The sequence below is a fragment of the Entelurus aequoreus genome, linkage group LG17, assembly GCF_033978785.1.
Source record: "Entelurus aequoreus isolate RoL-2023_Sb linkage group LG17, RoL_Eaeq_v1.1, whole genome shotgun sequence".
Lineage (NCBI taxonomy): Eukaryota > Metazoa > Chordata > Actinopteri > Syngnathiformes > Syngnathidae > Entelurus > Entelurus aequoreus.
In genome coordinates this window covers 12,100,287-12,125,305 of record NC_084747.1, presented here as the reverse complement: position 1 = coordinate 12,125,305, position 25,019 = coordinate 12,100,287, and the positions used below count along the sequence as shown (strand labels likewise).

General features: G+C 39.7%; 1 protein-coding gene across 1 annotated transcript in view; it reads left to right on the top strand.

Annotated features, from left to right (window-relative positions):
- LOC133632382 (gastrula zinc finger protein XlCGF57.1-like) overlaps positions 1-19,851 on the top strand; it is a 21,160-nt gene extending 1,309 nt beyond the window's left edge. The window contains exon 2 of the mRNA XM_062024777.1: positions 15,119-19,851. Coding sequence (XP_061880761.1) covers positions 15,119-16,692 — 1,574 coding nt within the window. The 3' untranslated portion in view covers positions 16,693-19,851. The remainder of the gene's footprint in view (positions 1-15,118) is intronic.
- The last annotated feature ends 5,168 nt before the right edge of the window (positions 19,852-25,019 follow it).

Sequence of the window (25,019 nt, the reverse complement as noted above, 5' to 3'; positions counted from 1 at the left end):
GCTATCCGACGCTAGCCGCCGACCGCATCGATGATTGGGTGAAGTCCTACGTCGCGCCGTCGATCGCTGGAACGCAGGTGAGCACGGGTGTTGATGAGCAGATGAGGGCTGGCTGGCGTAGGTGGATAGCTAATGTTTTAGCATAGCTCTGTGAGGTCCCGTAGCTAAGTTAGCTTCAATGGCGTCATTAGCAACAGCATTGATAGGCTTCGCCAGGCGGTACAGCATTAACCGTGTGGTTACAGGTCCAGGGTTTGGTAGTATTGTTGATCTTCTGTCTATCCTTCCAGTCAGGGGCTTATTTATTTTGTTTCTATATGCATTTAAGCACAGTGCTATCACGTTAACTCCGTAGCTAAAGTGCTTCGCCGATGTATTGTCGTGGAGATAAAAGTCACTGTGAATGTCCATTTTGCGTTCTCGACTCTCATTTTCAAGAGGATATAGTATCCGAGGTGGTTTAAAATACAAATCCGTGACCCACAATAGAAAAAGGAGAAAGTGTGGAATCCAATGAGCCAGCTTGTACCTAAGTTACGGTCAGAGCGAAAAAAGATACGTCCTGCACTGCACTCTAGTCCTTCACTCTCACGTTCGTCATCCACAAATCTTTCATCCTCGCTCAAATTAATGGGGTAATCGTCGCTTTCTCGGTCCGAATCGCTCTCGCTGCTGGTGTAAACAATGGGGAAATGTGAGGAGCCCTTCAACCTGCGACGTCACGCTACTTCCGGTACAGGCAAGGCTTTTTTTTATCAGCGACCAAAAGTTGCGAACTTTATCGTCGATGTTCTCTACTAAATCCTTTCAGCAAAAATATGGCAATATCGCGAAATGATCAAGTATGACACATAGAATGGATCTGCTATCCCCGTTTAAATAAGAACATTTCATTTCAGTAGGCCTTTAACAAAACAATGTGAAATAACTGAAAACATGTTTTTTATTCTAGTTTCTTCAAAATAGCCACCCTTTGCTCTGATTACTGCTTTGCACACTCTCTGCATTCTCTCGATGAGCTTCAAGAGGTAGTCACCTAAAATGGGTTTCACTTCACAGGTACAATACCATACCATACCAACTTTATTTTATAAAGCCCTTTAAAAACAACCACAGTTGAAGAACAAAGGGCTGTACACCACAAATAAATACAGGCAAAGGACAGACTAAAAAATAACATTTAAAACAGAGGTAAAATACCCATTGAAAAAGCAAAAAGAAATGATCTTAAGAACAATTTGTTAGATAAAAGCAGTTAAAAAGTTAAAAACAGTTTTTAAAGTCTCATGCTGGGTTAAAAGCCAGTGAATAAAAACGGGTTTAAAAAGAGTCTTAAAGGCCTACTGAAATGAATTTTTTTTATTTAAACGGGAATAGCAGATCCCTTCTATGTGTCATACTTGATCATTTTGCGATATTGCCATATTTTTGCTGAAAGGATTTAGTATAGAACAACGTCGATAAAGTTCGCAACTTTTGGTCTCTGATAAAAAAAAGCCTTGCCCCTACCGGAAGTAGCGTGACTTTGTCAGTTGTTCACTCCCTCATATTTTCCTATTGTTTTCAACGCAGCTAGAGCTATTCGGACCATTACCCCATTAATTTGAGCGAGGATGAAAGATTCGTGGACGAGGAACGTTAGAGTGACGGACTAGAATGCAGTGAAATACATATTTTTTTTCGCTCTGACCGTAACTTAGGTACAAGCTGGCTCATTGGATTCCACACTCTCTCCTTTTTCTATTGTGGATCACGGATTTGTATTTTAAACCACCTCGGATACTATATCCTCTTGAAAATGAGAGTCGAGAACGCGAAATGGACATTCAGTGCCTTTTATCTCCACGACAATACATCGGCGAAACGCTTTAGCTACGAGCTAACGTGATAGCATCGTGCTTTACCTGCATATAGAAAGAAAAAAAATAAACCCCTGACTGGAAGGATAGATAGAAAATCAACAATACTATTAAACTGTGGACATGTAAATACACGGTTAATGCTTTCCAGGCTGGCGAAGGTTAACAATGCTGTGCTAACGACGCCATTGAAGCCTACTTAGCAACCGGACCGCACAGAGCGATGCTAAAAACATTAGCTCTCCACCTACGCCAGCCAGCCTTCATCTGCTCATCAACACCCGTGCTCACCTGCGTTCCAGCGATCGGCGGAAGGACGAAGGACTTCACCCGATGCGTTTGGCGGCCCGGAGACGTAGGAAGTCAAGGTGAGGTCGCCGGCTGCTCTCCAACAAAGTCCTCCTGGTTGTGTTGCTGTAGTCCGCTGCTAATACACCGATCCCACCTACAACTGTCTTCTTTGCAGCCTTCATTGTTCATTAAACAAATTGCAAAAGATGTCCAGAATACTGTGGAATTATGAAATGAAAACAGAGCTTTTTGTATAGGATTCTACGGGGTACCATAACTTCCGTTTAACTGACTACGTCACGCGCATACGTCATCATACCGCGACGTTTCAGCTGGATATTTCCCGGGAAATTTTAAATGTCACTTTATAAGTTAACCCGGCCGTATTGGCATGTGTTGCAATGTTAAGATTTCATCATTGATATATAAACTATCAGACTGTGTGGTCGGTAGTAGTGGCTTTCAGTAGGCCTTTAAAGTTTTTTAGCCTACTTAGTTGCAGGTAGTTAGCAGGTAGAAATGCTCAAACAAAATGCTACATTATGGAAATACCAATTCCAAAGCCATGGCAAGTCATTCTCCTAACAAGACTATTGTAGAGGCAGGGATTTGTTTCTCACTTGTCACCTGGGATAGTGGGTGTGGCTACGTGGGTGTGTGGGCGGAGTGTGTGTGGGGCTGAAGGATTGCTGAATGAATAACACCTGCACCTGTCTGTGAATTGTTTGGCTTGTATTGAGAGAGTGTGAACCTGAGTGCCGTTACTTCTGTTGACCGCAAAAGGACCACAAACCATCTGCATGTAATGCATTGTATTTTTACTCAAAGGTAAAATAAATCACCCTCAAAACAGCAGTAATGACTTCATGTTGCATCCTTGGACCCAGCGTGTCAGACAGAGCCCTGCTTTCCACTCTCAATGACTAATTAGTTTCTGATAGTCACACAACAACTATTATATTTTTGATCGCCTTGAGAAATAATTATTGGAACCAACGCATGCTGGCGAGCTATGCCACTTGAAGAGAGGAGCTTCACTTTCGTGTTTAGATGCAGTTTACTGCATTGATAACAACATGTGGATAGTTACTGTCAGTTGTTTAGTAAGATCAAATAAAAGCTCAGCAAAAAGTAAAGACAGAGGCAGACAGTAGACAGGAAGTCTTTATAATTCTTTATTCTTGTGGTCATCAAAACATGTCAAGACACCTCTTCTCGAACCAATCACACACTTCCGCCTTCACAATTGTAGCGCTACTGTAAAAAAATTAAAAATGTCATTCATTACAATCATGCTTTCAATGTCAAAGATGTAAAAATGTAATCTGTGATATTTCTACCTACATATGGCACTGCAGGTATTTTTTTAACTTGTCATTAAAAGCGTGTTTGTCTATTTTGTGTTGAGCTGTTTAAAAAAAACATGTTTAAATAAGATTTCATTAAAATAAACTCATGGTTTTAAAATTAGAAAATTATCTGTCTAGAATACACTTATTAATGATGGAAAAGTATATCCATCTGCGAATTTCGATTAATTTTAAGTTAACTCGGAACAAAATGTGATTAATATTTATTTATATAAATATTGTGATAGTTTGACAGCCCGCTTGTGTGAAAAATTATAGCTAATAAGTCTTTGTTAGGCTATGGGAGAGGATTAGTTGATATTTCAGGAAAGCAGTATGGTAAAAAGTGTGGAATGGTTGACTTATGGATCTCAGTGTCTCTCATAGATTACTCCCAGGGAAAAAATAATCCTATTTACACTCGAATTACTAAATAAAGGGCGTGCCCTAATTGCACTGCAGTAATTGTCCTCTATAGCATTTACATACAGCGTGCCAGTCCTGCCATATGTTGCATGTTGTTATTACTTGCACACACAGGAGACAGCAAAGCATACTTACTCATCAGCCACACAGCTTACACTGACGGTAGCCGTATCAAACAACTTTAACATTGTTACGTTACAAATATGCGCCACACTGTGAACCCACACCAAAAAAGAATGAAAAACACATTTCTGGATAACATCCCACCGTAACACAACATAAACACAACACAACCATTACCCAGAATCCCATGCAGCCCTAACTCTTCGGTCTACATTATACACCCCCGCTACCACCAAATCCCCCCACACATCAACCCCCCCCCCCCTCTCCGTGCGTTGGTTGAGCGGAAGAGTTAGGGCTGCATGGGATTCTGGGTATTGGTACCGTCAGTGTAAGATGTGTGGCTGCTGAGGTAGTACGCCTTGCTGTCACTCACGTGAGCAAGCTGAAATTGCATTCTACGTGTGGTCGAGCAGGTACACTGTTAGGGCAGACTGTAGAGGGCGCCAAATGCAGTGTCATCACGCTCTGATATTCGGGAGTATGACGCTATCAAGCGCCATTCATTCAAAACTCGTGGGCTGCACTAACATCAAATTTCCACATTAAAGTGCGTGCCGGTGCGTGTGTCGGAGACCCCTGGTTAACATAGCACAAAGCATTTAAGCTTTGTATGCGGTGTTTTTCATTTTAATTTTTTTTTGGTGGCTCCCATTACTTTCTTTAATTTGTGAAACTTGCCAAAATGGCTCTTTGAGTGGTAAAGGTTGCCGACCCCTGTACTAGGTTGTTGAGTCCAGTGTCTCGCCGCTTCAAAGTCGGGCTAAATACTTTATATTCCTCAGTAAATATGTTTGAGTCTCTCCATTTCTTGTAGCTTGGCGTATTGAAATTATATTTGTAAATGATCATTTACTGCATGAAACTTCATACAAAGAGGAATGGGTGAAACTGCCCAAAGATAGGTGTGCCAAGCTGGTGGCATTGCCCTCAAAAAGACTTGAGACTGTAACTGCTCCCAAAGGTGCTTCAACAAAGTATTGAGCAAAGGCTGTGAATACTTATGGACATGTGATTTTTTTGATTTTTTTTAACAAAATTTGAAACATTTTAGAAAAAAACATCACATTGTCGATACGAGGTATTGTGTGTGTGTGATTTAGAGGACATTTCGGAATAAAGCTGTAACATAACAAAATGTGGAAAGAGTGAAGCGCTGTGAGTACTTTCCGGATGCACTGTATTCCAAACTTGGGGCCACATTGGTGGGTAAAAATGCCTAAGGGGGCCAGTGAAAGTGTATGTAGGTATGTATCAGAGGTGGGGGACATAAGCGATTTTTAGATGTATTGCAATCCGGACATGGATGATCATAGAATCGATTAGTAAACGTCAATCGATAATCCATTTATTTGTTGTAAATAAAGTCATGCAAACTGTTCTAAAATTTGGCTGACTGCAGCGAGCCACCTCACCGCCTATTGGACACTTATGTTCCAGTTTTACACACATTTTCATTAATTTAGTAAATGTGGGAATTAATTTAATGGTTTCTTATTCCAAATAGGTTTTTTTTAAGTTGCAAGTGATAAACGCTTATTTAGTGAAACAAAAAGAAATGTAAAACTGCATCAGTATGCATAAATTAGAGATGCATCAATAATCAATTTTTAATCGCGTCGTAGCTCCTGAATCATAATCGAATCGTGAGGTTGCCAAAGGTGTGTGTGTGTGTGTGTGTGTGTGTGTGTGTGTGTGTGTGTGTGTGTGTGTGTGTGTGTGTGTGTGTGTGTGTGTGTGTGTGTGTGTGTGTGTGTGTGTGTGTGTGTGTTCTGGCAATGCTTACTTAATGGGGACATCGCTCTGTTTACACAGTCACCTTTAGGGGACCTCTGACGGTATGGGGACAAAAAAAAACCCGGTCCCCTAAAGGGAAACCTTTTTAAATGATAGTCAGATCCATTCTGAACCATATTAACTCTTTTTCCTCAGGGTCCCCAGTAAGAATGATCAGCACATTACTTCATCAATCCAGAGATTTAAAGACGTGTATGAGCTAACTGGGCAGTGGCCATTTTACACCATTTTTTTTTATGCCCCCACAACTTGTAGAAAGGGTGGTCCCCACAAGTGATGATCAAAAACTTGGTCCCCATTTCAAATGATAACCAGTATGTGTCTGTGTGTATTTGTCTGTGTGTGTATATATATATATATATATATATATATATATATATATATATATATATATATACAGTACAGCAGTGGTCCCCAACCTTTTTGTAGCTGCAGACCGGTCAACGCTTGAAAATTTGTCCCACTGACCGTATTTATTTGTATTTTTATTATTTTTATTTTTTTCATAAATAAGGTGTGCTTACGGACTGTATCCCTGCAGACTGTATTGATCTATATTGATATATAATGTATATATTGTGTTTTTTATGTTGATTTAATATAAAAAAAAATTTTTTAAAAAATGTTTTATTTCTTGTGCGGCCCGGTACCAATCGGTCCGGTGTTTGGGGACCACTGCTGTACAGGACACACCTTCTCATTCAATGCGTTGTCTTTATTTTCATGACTATTTACATTGTAGATTGTCACTGAAAGCATCACAACTATGAATGAACACATGTGGAGTTATGCACTTAACAAAAAAAGGTGAAATAACTGAAAACAAGTTTTATATTTTAGTTTCTTCAAAATAGCCACCCTTTGCTCTGATTAAGGCTTTGCACACTCTTGGCTTTCTCTCTATGAGCTTCAAGAGGTAGTCACCTGGAATGGTTTTCCAACAGTCTTGAAGGAGTTCCCAGAGGTGTTTAGCACTCGTTGGCCCCTTTGCCTTCACTCTGCAGTCCAGCTAACCCCAAACCATCTCGGTTGGGTTCAGGTCCGGTGACTGTGGAGGCCAGGTCATCTGCCGCAGCACCCCATCACTCTCCTTCTTGGTCAAATAGCCCATACACAGCCTGGAGGTGTGTTTGAGGTCATTGTCCTGTTGAAAAATAAATGATTGTCCAACTAAACGCAAACCGGGCGGGGTGGCATGTCGCTGCAGGATGCTGTGGTAGCCATGCTGGTTCAGTGGGCATTCAATTTTGAATAAATCCAGCAAAATACCCCCACACTATCACACCTCCTCCTCCATGCTTCACAGCGGGAACCAGGCATGTGGAATCCATCCGTTCACCTTTTCTGCGTCTCTCAAAGACACGGCAGTTGGAACCAAAGATCTCAAAGCACAGATTTCCACTGGTCTAATGTCCCTTCCTTGTGTTTCTTGGCCCAAACAAATCTATTCTGCTTGTTGCCTCGGTGGCCTAATGGTTAGAGTGTCCGCCCTGAGATCGGTAGGTTGTGAGTTCAAACCCTGGCCGAGTCATACTATTGACTATAAAAATGGGACCCATTACCTCCCTGCTTGGCATTCAGCATCAAGGGTTGGAATTGGGGGTTAAATCACCAAAAATGCTCCCCTCACCTCCCAGGGGGTGATCAAGGGTGATGGGTCAAATGCAGAGAATAATTTCGCCACACCTAGTGTGGGTGTGACTATCATTGGTACTTTAACTTTAACTTAGCAGTGGTTTCTTAGCAGCTACAGTCATGGCCAAACATATACATACCCCTGCATTTCTGTCAGATAATGCACCACTTCTCCCAGAAAATTGTTGAAATGACAAATGCTTTGGTATTCACATGTTTATTTATTTTGTTTGCGTTGGAACAACACAAAAAACGCCCCAAAAAAGCCACATCTGATATTATTTAACACAGAACTCCAAAAATGGACTGGACAAAATTATTGGCACCCTCAACTTTTTAATATTTGGTTGCACACCCTTTGGAAAAAATAACTGAAAAAAAATCGCATCATGAGTTTCTTCCACCTTGCTACTGGAATTTTGGACCACTCTTCTTTTCCAAACTGCTTCAGGTCTCTCAGATTTAAAGGGTGCCTTTAGATCTCTCCACAGATGTTCTATAGGATTTAGATTTGGACTCATTGATGGCCACTTCAGAACTCTCCAGCGTTTTGTCTTAATCCATTTTTGTGTGCTTTTTGAAGTATGCTTTGGGTCGTTGTCCTGCTGGAATACCCATGACAGTGTTTCCCATAAACTGCCGAGATACCTGTGGCGGTGGGGGCGTGGCTATGGGCGTGGTCACCATGACAGCATCGAGTAATTTGCATAATTTACAACAATGATTTGATTTTCTCTAAAAAGGCTAAAAAAAATGTATACTTACTAATTAATAATAACAGTTTTGTTTTAAACGTCCATCCATCCATCCATTTTACAATATAATTACAACACTTTATGTACATATTTATATACAGATTTGAACAATAAGTTATTCACTGAAATATATTTATTAATTGTGGTTCTTACAAAAAATACATCTTATAAAATATAAAAGCTAAAATGTCTCAAAGCTCTGCCCCTTTAATTATTGCATACTAAATAATTGAACTTTAGCCTACTACTACAACCATATTATTTACCAGCAACATAAAGTGAAACAGAGGCACAGGTGTCCTGCCACAGTCAGTAACAAATAAACAGAAAACAGTAGTAGTGGTGGTAGATAGACACAGAGCTTCATCAAACATCTGATCCACTGAACAAAGAGCTCCAAAAATCTTGAACTTTAGACTGCCATCAGTTTTACTCCCTACACTTAACCATGTGTTTCCTACTGCCTGCAGACTTTGCACCCTTTGTTATATACACATGTTGTGTTTCTAATATAAATACATTTAATGAAGTCAAATACAAATAAGGCAACAAAAGAAGTATCCTACACTTCTCTTTTGTAAAGTAAATCTGAACAGCCGATATGGGCATCTACATCAACTATATGATTTGCCTGAGAAGCTGGAGAGGACAAAAAAAAATAAAAAATTGTTTTTTATTTTTTTTAATTAAAAAAAAAATAAAAAAATGTATTTGTGGCGGACGTAATTCTTTCGTGGCGGGCCGCCACAAATAAATGAATGTGTGGGAAACCCTGTATGTATATATATATATATATATCGTATTTACAAACCTGCACAATTCACAACCACTCACCTCAAAAGTGGGCCAGCACTCTGCCTGCAGAAAACCTGCAAAGCTAACTTCAAAATTGAGAGCCGAACAGTTCCTAAATGACCTCTACGTGTCAGGTGATATACATTTGCAAACTTGATGACAACATAATTTACATATAAAAAGAACAGACAACATTTTGTTTTTAAAAGATTGTTTGCGACAACAAATGTTCTCTCTAAGGTGCGTGCTGGCGCAATTGCACACTGCTCACGTGTCCTCTGCGCACAGCAAATATATGCCGCGCACAAAATCAAATGTAAACAAAATAAAAACATAACCATTTAATCTCTATGACTGACAGGTCACGACGACAAGCGGCCACAATAGATAAGACAATGTTTATCAACACTGTTCAATTGTTGTAACGTCTGTCAAAACGTGCTAAGGGTGACAGGAATTCCATCAATCTCTTTTTTTGAGGAAAACTGTTAATTGTCGGCCTTAACCACACCAAAAAACATTAGTAAAAAACTTCTATCTAGCAAAACCTATCATTGTCTGCCGTACACACCAAGCCAAAACCAACTCTGTCATCTGTCAAATAAACAGCAGCCGTTCACGCTCTCTAACTTGCGCCAACACACGCACTCATGGCACTTGTGTTTACAGCCACACAAAAAGTGCGACATCACCAACACTACACATTAAGTGTAACTTCCAAGTCTTTACACTATGAATCCCCAATCAGGTGTGTGCTACTTCTACTGTAATTTATTTGGAATGTTTAATTTATGGATATTAATCATGAAATGCTGTGACTGGGTTACAGAAATGCTAATGAAAAGATGTATTTTACAGACAGAAAGTTACAGGAATGTGCACTTTAACCCATGCTTACATCTCATTGTGCAACATGAGAACGTTTTAAGGGGAACTAAATGTGAGCTCTACAAGGAGTACAAATTATTTCCAAACATAAAATACAGATAAATAGCTCATGATAAAAACACAATATTTTTTGTTATTTTCATTGTTAATAAGCCAAATCTCTTGTATTAGAAAATAATCTAATGAAAATGACTACTTTCATTTGATTATTATAACAAGACATTTAAAGGCCTACTGAAAGCCACTACTACCGACCACGCAGTCTGATAGTTTATATATTAATGATGAAATCTTAACATTGCAACACATGCCAATACGGCCGGGTTAGATTAGTAAAGTGCAATTTTAAATTTCCCGTGAAATATCCTGCTGAAAACGTCTCGGTATGATGACGTTTGCGCGTGACGTCACGGATTGTCGCGGACATTTTGGGCCACCATTGTGGCCAGCTATTAAGTCGTCTGTTTTCATCGCAAAAATCCACAGTATTCTGGACATCTGTGTTGGTGAATCTTTTGCAATTTGTTTAATGAACAATGGAGATAGCAAAGAAGAAAGCTGCAGGTGGGAAGCGGTGTATTAGCGGCCGGCTGCAGCAACACAAACACGTAGCGGCTACGTCGTACCCGGTGTTTCATTGTTTACATTCCCGAACAATGACAGTCAAGCTTTACCATTGGCCTGTGGAGAACTGGGACAACATAGACTCTTACCAGGAGGACTTTGAGTTGGATACGCATGCTTGTGGAGAACTGGGACAACAGAGACTCTTACCAGGAGGACTTTGAGTTGGATACGCGCTATCGTGAGTACGCAGCTGCGGCTTCCAAACATTTTATCGCTTGCCCGTACGTGCGCACCGCTATGTGCATGTCACGTACGTAACTTTGTGGAAATATATGTGCTGTATGAACTTTGGGGAGGTGAACGATACTTTGGGCTGTGGGATTGAGTGTGTTGTGCAGGTGTTTGATTTGTATTGGCGGGTTATATGGACGGGAGGGGGGAGGTGTTTGTTATGCGGGATTCATTTGTGGCATATTAGATATAAGCCTGGTTGTGTTGTGACTAATAGAGTATATATACTGTATGTCTTGTGTTTATTTACTGTTTTAGTCATTCCCAGCTGAATATCAGGTCCCACCGGCCTCTCACAGCATCTTCCCTATCTGAATCGCTTCCACTGCCCTCTAATCCTTCACTCTCACTTTCCTCATCCACAAATCTTTCATCCTCGCTCAAATTAATGGGGAAATCGTCGCTTTCTCTGTCCGAATCGCTCTCGCTGCTGGTGGCCATGATTGTAAACAATGTGCAGATGTGAGGAGCTCCACAACCTGTGACGTCACGCTACTTCCGCTACAGGCAAGGCTTTTTTATCAGCGACCAAAAGTTGCGAACTTTATCGTCGATGTTCTCTACTAAATCCTTTCAGCAAAAATATGGCAATATCGCGAAATGATCAAGTATGACACAGAATGGATCTGCTATCCCCGTTTTAAATAAGAAAATCTCATTTCAGTAGGCCTTTAAATTGTTATGATGTCAGGTTTGAGACATGTGTGCTGCTGTTATGGCCACAGTTTGCACATCTGATGTCGCTCACATGTGCGCCACTAAATGCGCACGTGTGACAAATTAGAAGTAACATTGGTAACAAACCTTTTCTTCTCGACAGTGTACACTGGGTCAAGTATACACACACACAAATTTAGAGGTGCAATGTGTAATGTCTGCAGGACTGCTTCAGACAACAACTCTGTTAGGCTCGTTTGGTGTCTTTTCAATTTCATCACGTCGTGGTTTTGAGGTAATATTAGCACTTTGTTACATGTTCTTCGTGTCGTGTCTGCAAGTGATAAAAAATATTAGACGTGTTCAAACACCAAATACAGTTGTCTCGCCACATCACACTTCAAATATTACAGCCTCAATATAGTGGGGCTTTTTTTAAAGGCATATTCTACATACATTTGGCCTAAAGTAAGTCTCATATCAATTTACAGTGCCGTATTTGTCCTATTTTCTTTTTTTTCTTTTTGTTTTTTTGTCCTGTCCAGCTATTCAGGCAAATCATATAGTTGATGTAGATGCCCATATCGGCTGTACACATGTATTTTACAAAAGAGAAGTGTGGGATACTTCTCAACTGGGTTGTGAGTTTTTCCTTGCCCTTATGTGGGATCTGAACCGAGGATGTCGTTGTGGCTTGTGCAGCCCTTTGAGACACTTGTGATTTAGGGCTATATAAATAAACATTGATTGATTGATTGAGTGATTGTTGCCTTATTTGTATTTGACTTTATTAAATGTATTTATATTATTATTTGGTGCAGCCGGGCCGGAGCAGGAGGGGATAGAAAGAGGAAAAAAAGGAAGAAAATTGTGAGGACAAAAGGGGGATAAGACAGGGAGACGACAACAACAACAGAATAACATCAGCAAATAGGATAAGTACAAATATGATGGTAAAATTGATAGCAAAGAAGCAGTAAGTGAAATAAATAATAATACAGAAATGACAATGAACATTATTACACTACAAATGGAGCAATACAAATACCAATAGAAATAGCACTATTGATATTGAATAATAACAATAATTACCTCTTATCAACAATACAATTGTTCAAATGCAACAATACATATATGTAATGATAACTTGAAATACAAAAGAAGGCAGATAAATGGAGGGGAAGAAGGAGAAGCCAACTATATTAACCTTGTAGATTGTTATGGTAACAATAGGTTAAGCTTTGTGATTTGATTTGTCCTATTTTCAATTCTGTTGTGGCGATCAATAAACATAATCACCAAGTGGGACTTTTGTTTCTGGATAAAAAGAGACAATAACAACTCTGCAGCAAATCGGCTCTATCTTCACCAGAACCATCAAGTCGACCGACATTACTTTTTGATTAACTTCATTTTCTATGCCTGCCTCATCAATAACGCATCTCCACATTGGTGAGCCTTTGACGTGAGCACTGTCACACAAAAAACAGCGGGACCTCGCAGGACTCTGCGCACCACTTAATGCTGACAAGGCTGCTATCAGCAGTTGTCCGAGCAATTCCAGGTATAGATGAACTCATCATAGCACTTCATCTTGGACATCAATAAAACAGCACCACGTGACATTGGTGAGCGATGCTACCAACACGGAATGCTAACAACAGAGCTAATGGCAAGTTTTTGCAGAACAACTTACACATGTGGTTTGAGCTTAACAAAGCCCGGTTCTAACTTAGAGCAATTACCAAGTATGGCAAAAGTATTTCCACATCGTAGTTGTGTTGCAGTGGCTGGGCCACGGCCATAGCGCTGACATGGACGATCCTCCGAGTTACCAGTGAGTGCTGTAATGTAAATTAAAACCCACTCAAGGCTACTTACTGTTTTGGGTGAAAAAGTAGTGGACTTGAAGTGGGTGTGGCATGGATGATTGTTTGGCGCCCAATAAAAGACCTGATGGAGGATTCTTCAAAAGGTGACTATATGGGTGTTGTTTCAAGTTTAGAGGGCTCTAATTCTGTTCGTTAACACACTTAGAAGGTTGTAAACAGTTTTGTTTATGCTTTATACCAATGTTATTAAAAATAATCCTACTTTGCGGACATGTGTCGACCGTCGTCAGGCCTGGAACCGATTAGCCTTGCTAAACGAGTGACGACGAGTATCTAATGAAGTCAAACACAAATAATGCGACAGGAAAATGGTCTCAAATCTCTCATTTTCAATCAATCAATCAATGTTTATTTATATAGCCCTAAATCCCAAGTGTCTCAAAGGGCTGCACAAGCCGCAACAACATCCTCGGTTCAGAGCCCACATCAGTGCAAGGAAAAACTCAACCCAGTGGGATGACAATGAGAAACCTTGGAGAGGACCGCAGATGTGGGTGACACCCCCCCCCCCCCCCCCCCCCCCCCCCTCTCTCTCTCTAGGGGAAACCGGTGCAATGGACGTCGAGTGGGTCTAGTATAATATTGTGAAAGTCTGGTCCATAGTGGATCTAACATAATAGTGAGAGTCCAGTCCATAGTGGATCTAACATAATAGAGTCCAGTCCATAGTGGATCTAACATAATAGTGAGAGTCCGGTCCATAGTGGATCTAACATAATAGTGAGAGTCCAGTCCATAGTGGATCTAACATAATAGTGACAGTCCAGTCCATAGTGGATCTAACATAATAGTGAGAGTCCGGTCCATAGTGGATCTAACATAATAGTGACAGTCCAGTCCATAGTGGATCTAACATAATAGTGAGAGTCCAGTCCATAGTGGATCTAACATAATAGAGTCCAGTCCATAGTGGATCTAACATAATAGTGAGAGTTCGGTCCATAGTGGATCTAACATAATAGTGACAGTCCAGTCCATAGTGGATCTAACATAATAGTGAGAGTCCAGTCCATAGTGGATCTAACATAATAGAGTCCAGTCCATAGTGGATCTAACATAATAGTGAGAGTCCAGTCCATAGTGGATCTAACATAATAGTGACAGTCCAGTCCATAGTGGATCTAACATAATAGTGAGAGTCCGGTCCATAGTGGATCTAACATAATAGTGACAGTCCAGTCCATAGTGGATCTAACATAATAGTGAGAGGCCAGCAGGAGACCATCCCAAGCGGAGACAGGTCAGCAGCGCAGAGATGTCCCCAACCGATGCACAGGCGAGCGGTCCACCCCGGGTCCCGACTTCTGACAGCCAGCACTTCATCCATGGCCACCGGACCTGTGCCCCCCCCCTTCCACAAAGGAGAGGGGGGCAGGGCAGAAAAGAAAAGAAACGGCAGATCAACTGGTCTAAAAGGGGGTCTATTTAAAGGCTAGAGTATACAATTGAGTTTTAAGATGGGACTTAAATGCTTCTACTGAGGTAGCATCTCTAACTGTTACCGGGAGGGCATTCCATAGTACTGGAGTAAATCTGGACAGAATATATTTGCAATGAGGCGAACTATATTATTGTGTTACATGACTGGACAGGACAGGTTTAAAAAAAACCTGAGGCTGATTGACCGTCAAGTCAAAGAGTGCAAACAAAGATGCTCGAAAAGGTGAAGGGCAATGAGTTAGATGCGCGAGCGATCAGACACGCTGGCATCGATTGGCTTAGCCTGTAGAAAACTGGAGAAATATTTAATGGGTCATGTCTGAGTTAAATTGTGTATGTGTTGTGTCCTGCAGACATGCAGCAGCTGATTGGTCATCCAGAAGAACTTCCCCCTCAGGCAGTGGTGAGCTCCACTTTGAAGCAGGAGACTCCACAGCCACCCCACATTAAAAAAGAAGAGGAGGAACTCTGGATCACTCAGGAAGGAGAGTCTTTTTTTGAACCGGACAAGGCTGATCTCACCAAGTTGCCACTGACTGTTGTCTCTGTGAAGACTGAAGATGATGAAGAGAAACCACAAGTAGACAACCTCTTAGCTCCACTATCAGATAGTGAAGGTGAAGACGAGGTTGAAGTGACTTTGAGCAGCCATACAGACTCTGAAGGGGAAAGTACTGACTCTGACAACAAAGACTCAAAATGTTCTAAAAAGAAGAGAGGTAAAAAATGTTTGAGCTGCTCAGTCTGTGCTAAAAACTTTTCTAAAAAGAGCGATTTGACTCGACACATGAGAACACACACAGGAGAAAAAACATTTAATTGTTCGATGTGTTGTAAAAGCTTCTCTCAAAAGCACCATTTGACTGAGCACATGAGAACACACACAGGAGAAAAACCATTTAACTGTTCAGTTTGTCATAAAAGCTTTTCTCGAAAGAGCAGCGTGACTGAACACATGAGAACACACACGGGAGAAAAATCAGTGAGTTGTTCAGTTTGTGGTAAAAGCTTTCTTCTAAACAGACAATTGGCTGAACACATGAATAGGCACACAGGAGTAAAGCCATTTAAATGCTCAATTTGTGGTAAAAGCTTTGTTTCCAGATTTGGTTTGAGTCAACACATAAAGATACACAATGGAATAAAACCATTTATTTGTTCTGTGTGTGGCAAAAGCTATTTTCAAAATAGCAGTTTGATTCCACACATGAGAACACACACAGGAGAGAAACCGTTGAGAGACCATAATTGTTCAGTTTGTGGTAAAACTTTTACTCGTAATGAAAGTTTGATTGAACATATGAGAACACACACAGGAGAAAAGCCATTCGATTGCTCAGTTTGTAGTAAAAAGTTTTCTCAAAGAAGCACTTTGACGCAGCACATGAGAACACACACGGGAGAAAAACCATTTAACTGTTCAGTCTGTGGCAAAAGCTTTTCTCAAAATATCAGTTTGATTGATCACATAAGTACACACAGAGGAGAACAAACATTAAATTGTTCAGTTTGTGGTAAAGGTTTTACAAGAAAGAGCCATTTAACTCAACACATGAGGACACACACAGGAGGAAAAATCCTTAAATGCTCAGTTTGTGACAAAAGCTTTGTTTCTCGAGCAGTTTTGGCTCGACACATGAGAGCCCACACTGGACTGAAACCATTTAGTTGTTCAGTTTGTGGCAAAAGCTTTTCTCAAACGAGCCATTTGCCTCGACACATGAGAACACACACTGGAGAAAAACCATTCATTTGTTCAGTTTGCGGCAAAAGTTTTTTTTCCCGACAAGATTTGACTCGACATACAATAAAATTCACTGGAGAAAAAACATTTAGTTGTTCAGTTTGCGGTAAAAGGTTTCATCATAATGCAGACGCATTAACACACATAAGAACGCACACGGGAGAAGAACCAACAGTTGTTTAGTTTGGGGTATGTTATTCATATGTGGCGACATCCACCCTAACCCAGGACCTCTTTAAAATTAGTTCACTGCATTTTTTTATAAAAAATATCCGAGGTTTTCGTACTAGTTGGGATTAGCACAAAAATCATTTTATCTCCTCATGACACCATGTCTTCTGCAAATCTGAAACGTTCCTGAATAGTTAGATGATACTTGTAGTGCTTGCTTACTTCTTCAGATGAGACAGACTTGATGATTCCAGCTGGGGAGGCAGTGATGCTTTGTCTGACTTGGAACACCAGCAACATGAATCAATCTACCTAAAACTACACCTTTTAGGTCGCCTGGTGTACATCTTTTTGTCTACAGATCACCATCAGATGATGACTTGGCGTACCATGTAATATCTGAGCTCATTGACACTATCCAAAAACTCTACCCAAAGTCCAGAAGGACTGTTCTTGGGGATCCATCATGAAGACTGGCTGGGAAGTAAAAAGACTGACACTCACAGGGAATGTGCCCTTAAGTTTGCCATACTCAACAATCTCTCCAACAAGTTGGAAATTGCCCCAAACGCCAAAATGACAAGTACAGGTCCTCTGACAGACCCTGGTTTAACGATGAGTGCCATTTAATTTAACCAGAAAGCTTATGGTTGGTGGCGTAAGGATCATAGAAAGGATTATTGGGTTGTACATGAACTCAAAATCTGAATGCTAAGACGGGCTTGTCTACAGTTCTTGCAGCGGCTAGAGCAAAAACTCAACTGTGTAAATATCAAGCAGTGGTGGAAACGGGTGGAATATGTAAGTGATAGCAATAAGACCTCTGATGTTCCTCCATTAGTAAATAATGGACAGACTTTCAGCTAGACAAAAGTCAAGACGGCGCTTCTTAAGACGTTTGCAGCTAATGTTCATCTTTATGACAATGGTAAGAATCTCCCTAAGTTGCAACCCAAAAACAGCAAAGTTCTGTCAGCCACGAAATGAGGTCCCATGAATTTTCTTGAAAAATGTGTGTTGTCTTGACACTTCAAAGATTAATGCCACTGGTGGGATCTCAGCAACTGTACTTAACAATTGTGCGCTAGCGCTTGCCCCGGAGCCATGTTTTTATTTATTGAGCGTTTAAATGTTTATTTTCCTCCCATTTTATGGACTTTTTTCAGTTTGTGTGAAGTCATGTGGCTTCACTTCTGGTGTACGAAGGCAAGTCTATGTGTGGATCGTCATATTTCCCTTCGCTGAATAGTAGTTGTGTTTTAATATCTTGCTTTATTTGCTTTTATAAAAAAAATTGTAAACATTTGGGATCTTACATTTTTCTTTGTATCTGAAGTGCATGTAATATCCTCCATGAAAACGTACTTTGTATGATCACGTCTCTTTTGTCTGAAAGTCTAGTGCAGCAAAGTCGTTGATCTTGGATGTATATTCCGCCATATTGGCAGCCACCTTCATTCATTCAGCCAAGCATTAAAAATGAATTTGGCATATGACTGAAAAAAACCTTTCGTTTTTTTTTGTTGCTGATAAGAGACGTTAGCAACATGGACCTGCTCGATCACGACGGCCTCCACTTCATGCTGACTCACACCGACGTGAGTCAGAGTACAATATCGCAGCTCTAGTAGTACACGCTATTTTATAGGTTGCACACACTGATTACCACGTGGCGATTGGATCTTAGTAAATCAGGCCTTACGATTATTTTTAGAAGTCAGGAGAGTGAGCAGCAGCAGAACCAGAATTATCATATGCAGGTTCCTTGTATTTGATCAGGAAATGTACACATTTTGTGATTTTACACAAGCAAATGTTAGAATACAATTGTAACTATACAGAAAAATACATTTATAACACAGTTTGATGGACACTTATATTTTTTTATTATTCGATTTTCTATTGTTCATGAGTTTGAGCAGTGGTTCTTAATTAAGAGGCTGACATTTTTGTATGACCACCTGAATGGAACTATTTGTATTTATTTGTAAAAACTTGCGGTTAATTATACCGTATACAATTTTCTTATATGATTGTGAAGTAGCATGTATTTGTATTTGGTCACATAATCCTTTAGAGCAGTGGTTCTCAACCTTTTTTTTTACCTGTGAACATTTTTTTAATTCAAGTACCCCCTAATCAGAGCAAATCATTTTTGGTTGAAAAAAAGAGATAAAGAAGTAAAATACAGCACTATGTCATCAGTTTCTGATGTATTAAATTGTATAACAGTGCGAAATATTGCTCATTTGTTGTGGTCTTTCTTCAACTATTTGGAAAAAATATATAAAAATAACTAAAAACGTGTTGAAAAATAAACAAGTGATTCAATTATAAATAAAGATTTCTACACATAGAAGTAATCATCAACTTAAAGTGCCCTCTTTGGGGATTGTAATAGAGATCCATCTGGATTCATGAACTTAATTCTAAACATTTCTTCACAAAAAAAGAAATCTTTAACATCAATATTTATGGAACAAGTCCACAAAAAAATCTAGCTGTCAACACTGAATATTGCATTGTTGCCTTTCTTTTCACAGTTCTTTTTGACAGACATTTAAAAAAAAATCCCACGTACCCCTTGGCATACCTTCAAGTACCCCTAGGGGTACGCGTACCCCCATTTGAGAACCACTGCTTTAGAGGATTATTCTACTAAGGACAAAAGTGCACATGTCAATCGCAAACTCTCCAGAGAGTGGGGGCTTTTCCCCCCAGGACATTGAGGAACTTAAGGGATGGCAGCAGTTGGATTTTAGGAGGAAGTGTGAACACAATAATAACATCGGGTAGGAAGCCCCCTCCGGGAGAAGTAGAGATCAAGGGTTGGAGGTCACCCGACTCAAACCGATCACAGGAAATAGGCTGACTGGCCAAGCAACAAACTGGGCTTTGTCCAGACTGACCGGCTCCAAGGCAAGAGTTACGAAGAGTGGGGGTCTTCGTGTAAAAGGTATTTAAGGACAGTTGTCCGAGAAAACAGCGGAAAAGTGATTAGGTCCATACTTTTTCTCCTGGAAGCTGCGGCTCCAGTCTGAGGCTCGCTGAAACAAATAAAGCTTTTTGTTCGACGATTCCTCGTTGGCGTCGTCTTTGCTCATCACCCATCAGGCGACCATCAAATATACACCGAACAACTGTATGCGTTGCTGGCACCAGCAGTCTGCATCACCTTTCTAATCACCCAATTATCCAACTGCAATTAAATATATTGATATTAGCATGATGGATGTGTGTTGAAGCGATGTGATACCAATGTGACAGCAGTGTAATTAGATTAATTAAAGAAACTCACACCCTAATTTGGCTGGATCTATCCCTAATTCAAATGGTATAGAATATTGTTTATTTCGAAGAAAAAAAAAAAAATTTCTGGAATAAAAACGATTGGATTTTACCTGACCTGCCTGCAGTTCACCATTTTGACTTTGATTCTTTCCTGGCATTTTTGAAAATGCATCTATATTTAATAAATTAATGTCCAGAAAAAACCTAAAGGGTCTTTTCGGTATTTCTTTGGAGCTCCAAAATAAACACAAGGCTATACACAAAATGTATCTGACAGAGGAGACAGCAATATAACATAAATCACATGAGGACTATTCTTTCTTTAATCCTCTTCAATCAATCAATCAATGTTTATTTATATAGCCCTAAATCACAAGTGTCTTAAAGGGCTGCACAAGCCACAACGACATCCTCGGTACAGAGCCCACATAAGGGCAAGGAAAAACTCACCCCAGTTGGACGTCAATATGAATGACTATAAGAAACCTTGGAGAGGACCGCATATGTGGGTAAACCCCCCCCCCCCCCCCCCCCTCCAGGGGAGACCAAAAGCAATGGATGTCGAGTGGGTCTGACATAATATTGTGAAGGTCCAGTCCATAGTGGATCCAAAATGTGAGCGAAAGTCCAGCCCATAGTGAATCCAACATAATAGTGAGAGTCCAGTCCATAGTGGGGCCAGCAGGAAACCATCCCGAGTGGAGACGGGTCAGCAGCGCAGAGATGTCCCCAACCGATGCTCAGGCGAGCGGTCCACCCCGGGTCCCGACTCTGGACAGCCAGCACTCATCCATGGCCACCGGACCTGTGTAACTCCCCCTCCACAAGGGAGAGGGGGGCAGAGCAGAAAAGAAACGGCAGATCAACTGGTCTAAAAAGGGGGGTCTATTTAAAGGCTAGAGTATACAAATGAGTTTTAAGATGGGACTTAAATGCTTCTACTGAGGTAGCATCTCTAACTGTTACCGGGAGGGCATTCCAGAGTACTGGAGCCCAAATAGAAAACGCTCTATAGCCCGCAGACTTTTTTTGGGCTCTGGGAATCACTAAGCCGGAGTTCTTTGAACGCAGATTTCTTGCCGGGACATATGGTACAATACAATCGGCAAGATAGGCTGGAGCTAGACCGTGTAGTATTTTATACGTAAGTAGTAAAACCTTAAAGTCACATCTTAAGTGCATAGGAAGCCGTCTTGATCAGTTCATCAAGAGTGGACCGCCTCCAGTTGAGTTTTGGTCTCCCTGGCTTCCTCTTGCCTTGAGGGTTATAGTCCAGGGCTTGTCTTGCTAGGTTTCTCGGATCCTTCCTAAGTGTATGGCCGATCCATCCCCACTTTCTGCTTTTGATTTCATTTTGAATTTGCTCTTGGTTCATGCGTCTCCACAGGTCTACATTTGATATCTTGTTGGGCCACCAAATCCTCAGTATGTACCTGAGACAGTTGTTAATAAACACTTGTAGTTTATTGATGATTGATTTGGTGGTTTTCCAGGTTTCACATCCATAAAGAAGGACAGATTTTACATTTGTATTGAAGATTCTGATTTTGGTGTTTCTGGAGAGCTGGGAAGAGAGCCATACAGGTCGGAGAGTTCCAAAGGCATGTCTTGCTTTGCTGATGCGCAGCTCGATATCTTTATCAGCTCCTCCATCTGTGCTGATGTTGCTTCCCAGGTAGACAAACTCGATCACATCTTCCAGGGGGTGCTTCTCGATTGTGATAGGTTGATAGGATTTGGTGTTGAGCCTCATGACCTTGGTCTTCCCAGTGTTCCCATGAGGACTATTACTTAGACGAAACTTGTTGTAAGACAAAATATTTTCCTGTCATCTTGTGTAAATTTTACACTCTTTAACCCTTCTTGATGACCTTAAAAAGGAACTCTGAAGAAACGTTGATCCTTTTTGCGATTTCAACGGTGCATACAGCCGAAAACAATGCAAGCATTGGGGCATTTTTCTTTGAGAAAGGCAAGTACTCTTTGAGAACAGACGCATATTTCATGAGCTGGACGTGACGTCATGTCAATTCAAGCAAAAGTGTGAGCCTATTTTGAGCTCACTTCCTGTGACAACCGACGATAGTTTTTAAATGTCAACTTCGATGGTTTTGAGAAAATCATTTAAATCTTGTATAAAAGCGGAGGGATCATCTCCATTACATTCAGCTATTTTAAAGATAGCGTGTTTGTATATTTGATTTTTTTATTTTTTTTTATTAAGGATCCCCATTAGCTGGTTGCCAGAACAACCCACTAGTCTTCCTGGGGTCCACAAACTCAATACAATTACAAGTAAAAGCATATAATTATAACTACAAAATACAGAAACAAATAAAAATCATCAACAAGCAAACAATATAGTCTCAGAATATTAATTACCATATAAATATAACTACACAATAATAATAAAAAAAATCATCAACACGCAAACTAATTTACAGACTCAAATAAAATATTAGTTTCCTTTTAAAAACCTGTTTACTTTCAATGCCTGGTGAGAACTCGAGGCAGGTTATTCCAGAGCGATACAGATCTATAAATAAAAGATTTCCGCAATGCATTCTTCCTGGGACAAGGGAGTACAGAATCACTAGGTGTGTGGGAAAAAATCGATTCGAATTCGAATCGCGATTCTCATGTTGTGCGATTCAGAATCGATTCTCATTTTTAAAAAATCGATTTATTTATATATATTTTTTAATTTATTTGTATTTTTTTTTTATACTTTTTTTTTAAATTAATCAATCCAACAAAACAATACACAGCAATACCATAACAATGCAATCCAATTCCAAAACCAAACCCGACCCAGCAACACTCAGAACTGCAATAAACAGAGCAATTGAGGGGAGACACAAACACGACACAGAACAAACCAAAAGTAGTGAAACAAAAATGAATATTATCTACAACAGTATCAATATTAGTTACAATTTCAACATAGCAGTGATTAAAAATCCCTCATTGACATTATCATTAGACCTTTATTAAAATTTTAAAAAAAGAACAATAGTGTCACAGTGGCTTACACTTGCATCACATCTCATAAGCTTGACAACACACTGTGTCCAATATTTTCACAAAGATAAAATAAGTCATATTTTTGGTTCATTTAATAGTTAAAACAAGTTTACATTATTGCAATCAGTTGATAAAACATTGTCCTTTACAATTATAAAAGCTTTTTACAAAAATCTACTACTCTGCTTGCATGTCAGCAGACTGGGGTAGATCCTGCTGAAATCTAGGTATTAAATGAATAGAGAATCGTTTCGAATTGGGGAAAAAATCGTTTTTGAATCGAGAATCGTGTTGAATTGAAAAAAAAAAAAATCGATTTTGAATCGAATCGTGACCCCAAGAATCGATATTGAATCGAATCGTGGGACACCCAAAGATTCACAGCCCTAAAAATCACCCTCACTAGACGCTCTGGTATTAAGATTATGCATAGTGCTACTGTAAACTATTTTCTATATTCTGCTATGCTGTGGAAATAAAGTCATACAATGGTCTGGTCCGGCACGGCCCTAAGGCTTGAAGGATGGCCATATAAATAGATACATGGATATTTATACATACATCAGGGGTGTTTCCATTGGCGTTGTTAGGCCTTTTTTAGGGGGGCTCAAGCCCCCCTAAAATGTTCTTAAGCCCCCCTAAATAATTTGGTGTTAAAAAAAAACAAAAAACTTTTTAAAAATTTTTTAAATTTTTTTTATTTTTTTACAAATACATGCCGACATATTCATTATAAAATGGCCCGAATATGAGTTTAAATAAATAATCATATAACCTGTCATTATTCACTCAGTTTCCCCTCACTTCATAGCGTAAGGTAGAGAGCCCCTTTAGTGCGTCGGTATCCAATCCATTCCACTTGTTCATATAGAAAATGCCCACATCACTCAAAATCAAGTCCGCATTTTCTCTGCGACCTTGCATGCGGTCCTGCAGGTGTACGAAGCACATTAGCACACAGCACTGCAGAACAAGAACCTTGTGTCTGCAATTGTAAATAATTTTGTTTTTAAGTTTTGTGTTTCTTGTAGAATCTATATAAAGTAATATACATTAGCCTATTGTTAAAATAATGAAAAAAACATCATTAAATATATTTGTTTTATTGTATTGTTACATTAATAGCTATTGTATTATTATAGGATGGCTTGTTAAAAATTTCATAGGATTTTCAGAGGGTGGAAAAACCAAGACATTTAATATAAAATGTAAAATGAATAAATACATAAAACGAAAAAGAAAAAGGAAAAAAAATGGTTAAAAGCCATCGTCCCGGGGAGCATTTCATTTCGTCCCGTGCATTTTTTTTACCGTCCCCGGGATGACGGGACTACGTTAATCTCAAGCCCTGGAAGTTACATTTTATTGTTTGCATTATTTGTTTCAGCATTGCACTTTGAAGATGGTCCCTCAGCTCTTTGACAGCTTTGGCTCTTTTTCAGATCAGCAGACGGACTCTAAGTCTTTCTTATTTACAGTATATATAAAAGTTTCTCATTTCTATTCAGACTTCCATATATATTTAATGTCCTTAACGGCTTGCCATAATATATATATATAAATATATTATATACAAGCCAAATTATCCCGATCCAGATATTACTTTAATTCAAGTAATTAAGTAATATTTCCAGGGCTTGAATTTACAACCATTTTAGTCACATATGTGCCCAAAATGTAATCTGTGCAACTTCAAAATATTTGGGAACAAACAATTATTGTATTGTGAGCTAAAGTGGTGGCATTAGCCTCGATGTTGTGAATGAATAACATAGAGGCTAATGCCATGACTTTCATTGTGTTTCAGTGTATCTTGAAGGATCATGCAAGTCATTGTTTCTTGTTGATGCTGTAAACAAAATGTCACTGTGCAAACCCATGTTTGTTGTTGTACTGAACACACATTGAAAATAAACCGACTGAAATAATAATAATAACAATGATTAATTTCTAAGTCTTTGTTAGCCGTTTGTGAAGTTTTCGCTCGCATCCTGTGCATCTCCTGGGGGCTAAGCCCCCCCTGT